The 579-nt window shown below is 64.9% G+C and overlaps 1 protein-coding gene across 1 annotated transcript in view; it reads right to left on the minus strand.

Moving 5' to 3' along the window:
* Positions 1-574, minus strand: part of EXOSC2 (exosome component 2) — a gene marked incomplete at its 5' end in the record, with an annotated part of 4,525 nt that extends 3,951 nt beyond the window's left edge. Inside the window, 3 exons of the mRNA XM_010283089.1 lie at positions 173-218; positions 363-464; positions 546-574. Coding sequence (XP_010281391.1) covers positions 173-218; positions 363-464; positions 546-574 — 177 coding nt within the window. The remainder of the gene's footprint in view (positions 1-172; positions 219-362; positions 465-545) is intronic.
* Between the last annotated feature and the right edge of the window lie 5 nt (positions 575-579).

Consider the following 579-nt stretch of genomic DNA (forward strand, 5'->3'; position numbering starts at 1 on the left):
CCCGCTCTCCTGCCTGCTTCCAGCCTCATCCTGCTTAAAACCCACGCGCTCACAGTGCCCCGGGCACAGACACGAACGTGGTTTTAGGAACGTCAGAAGCGCTCCGGATCAGACCGAGACACGCCAACGCCACCCGCCTCCTCCACAGCGCACCAGGAAACTCGAGCTTTACCTCCGTGATTCTCCCGACCACGATATCACCGACCTCGCCGTTGTACCTGGAAGGGGGACAGAGAGAGAGCAGCCCGTCAAACACCTCACCTGCCCCAGGAAGCAGCCCAGGCAGCGGCCGGGCCCCTGCCCTCACGCAGCGCAGATGGCGGGCATCACACTCTCTGCACGGAGGAGGCGGCCATGCTCACCTGGTCTTCAGCGCTTTGACACATACCAGCTTGTTCACCCTCTCCACGGCGCCGGCCACCGAGGCGATGAGCTTCTCCTCGTCCACGTAGGTGCCGTGGCCCCTGAGGAGAGAGCAGCTACCTGAGGAAAGCCCGAGGACGGACGGCCCGCGCTCCCCGCTTCCCCTCCGCCGCTGCCCGCACCTCATGTAGCCCGTGTCCGTGGTGATCGTGTCTC

This window comes from Phaethon lepturus, unplaced genomic scaffold (genome assembly GCF_000687285.1).
Source record: "Phaethon lepturus isolate BGI_N335 unplaced genomic scaffold, ASM68728v1 scaffold51612, whole genome shotgun sequence".
In the NCBI taxonomy this organism is placed as follows: Eukaryota; Metazoa; Chordata; class Aves; order Phaethontiformes; family Phaethontidae; genus Phaethon; species Phaethon lepturus.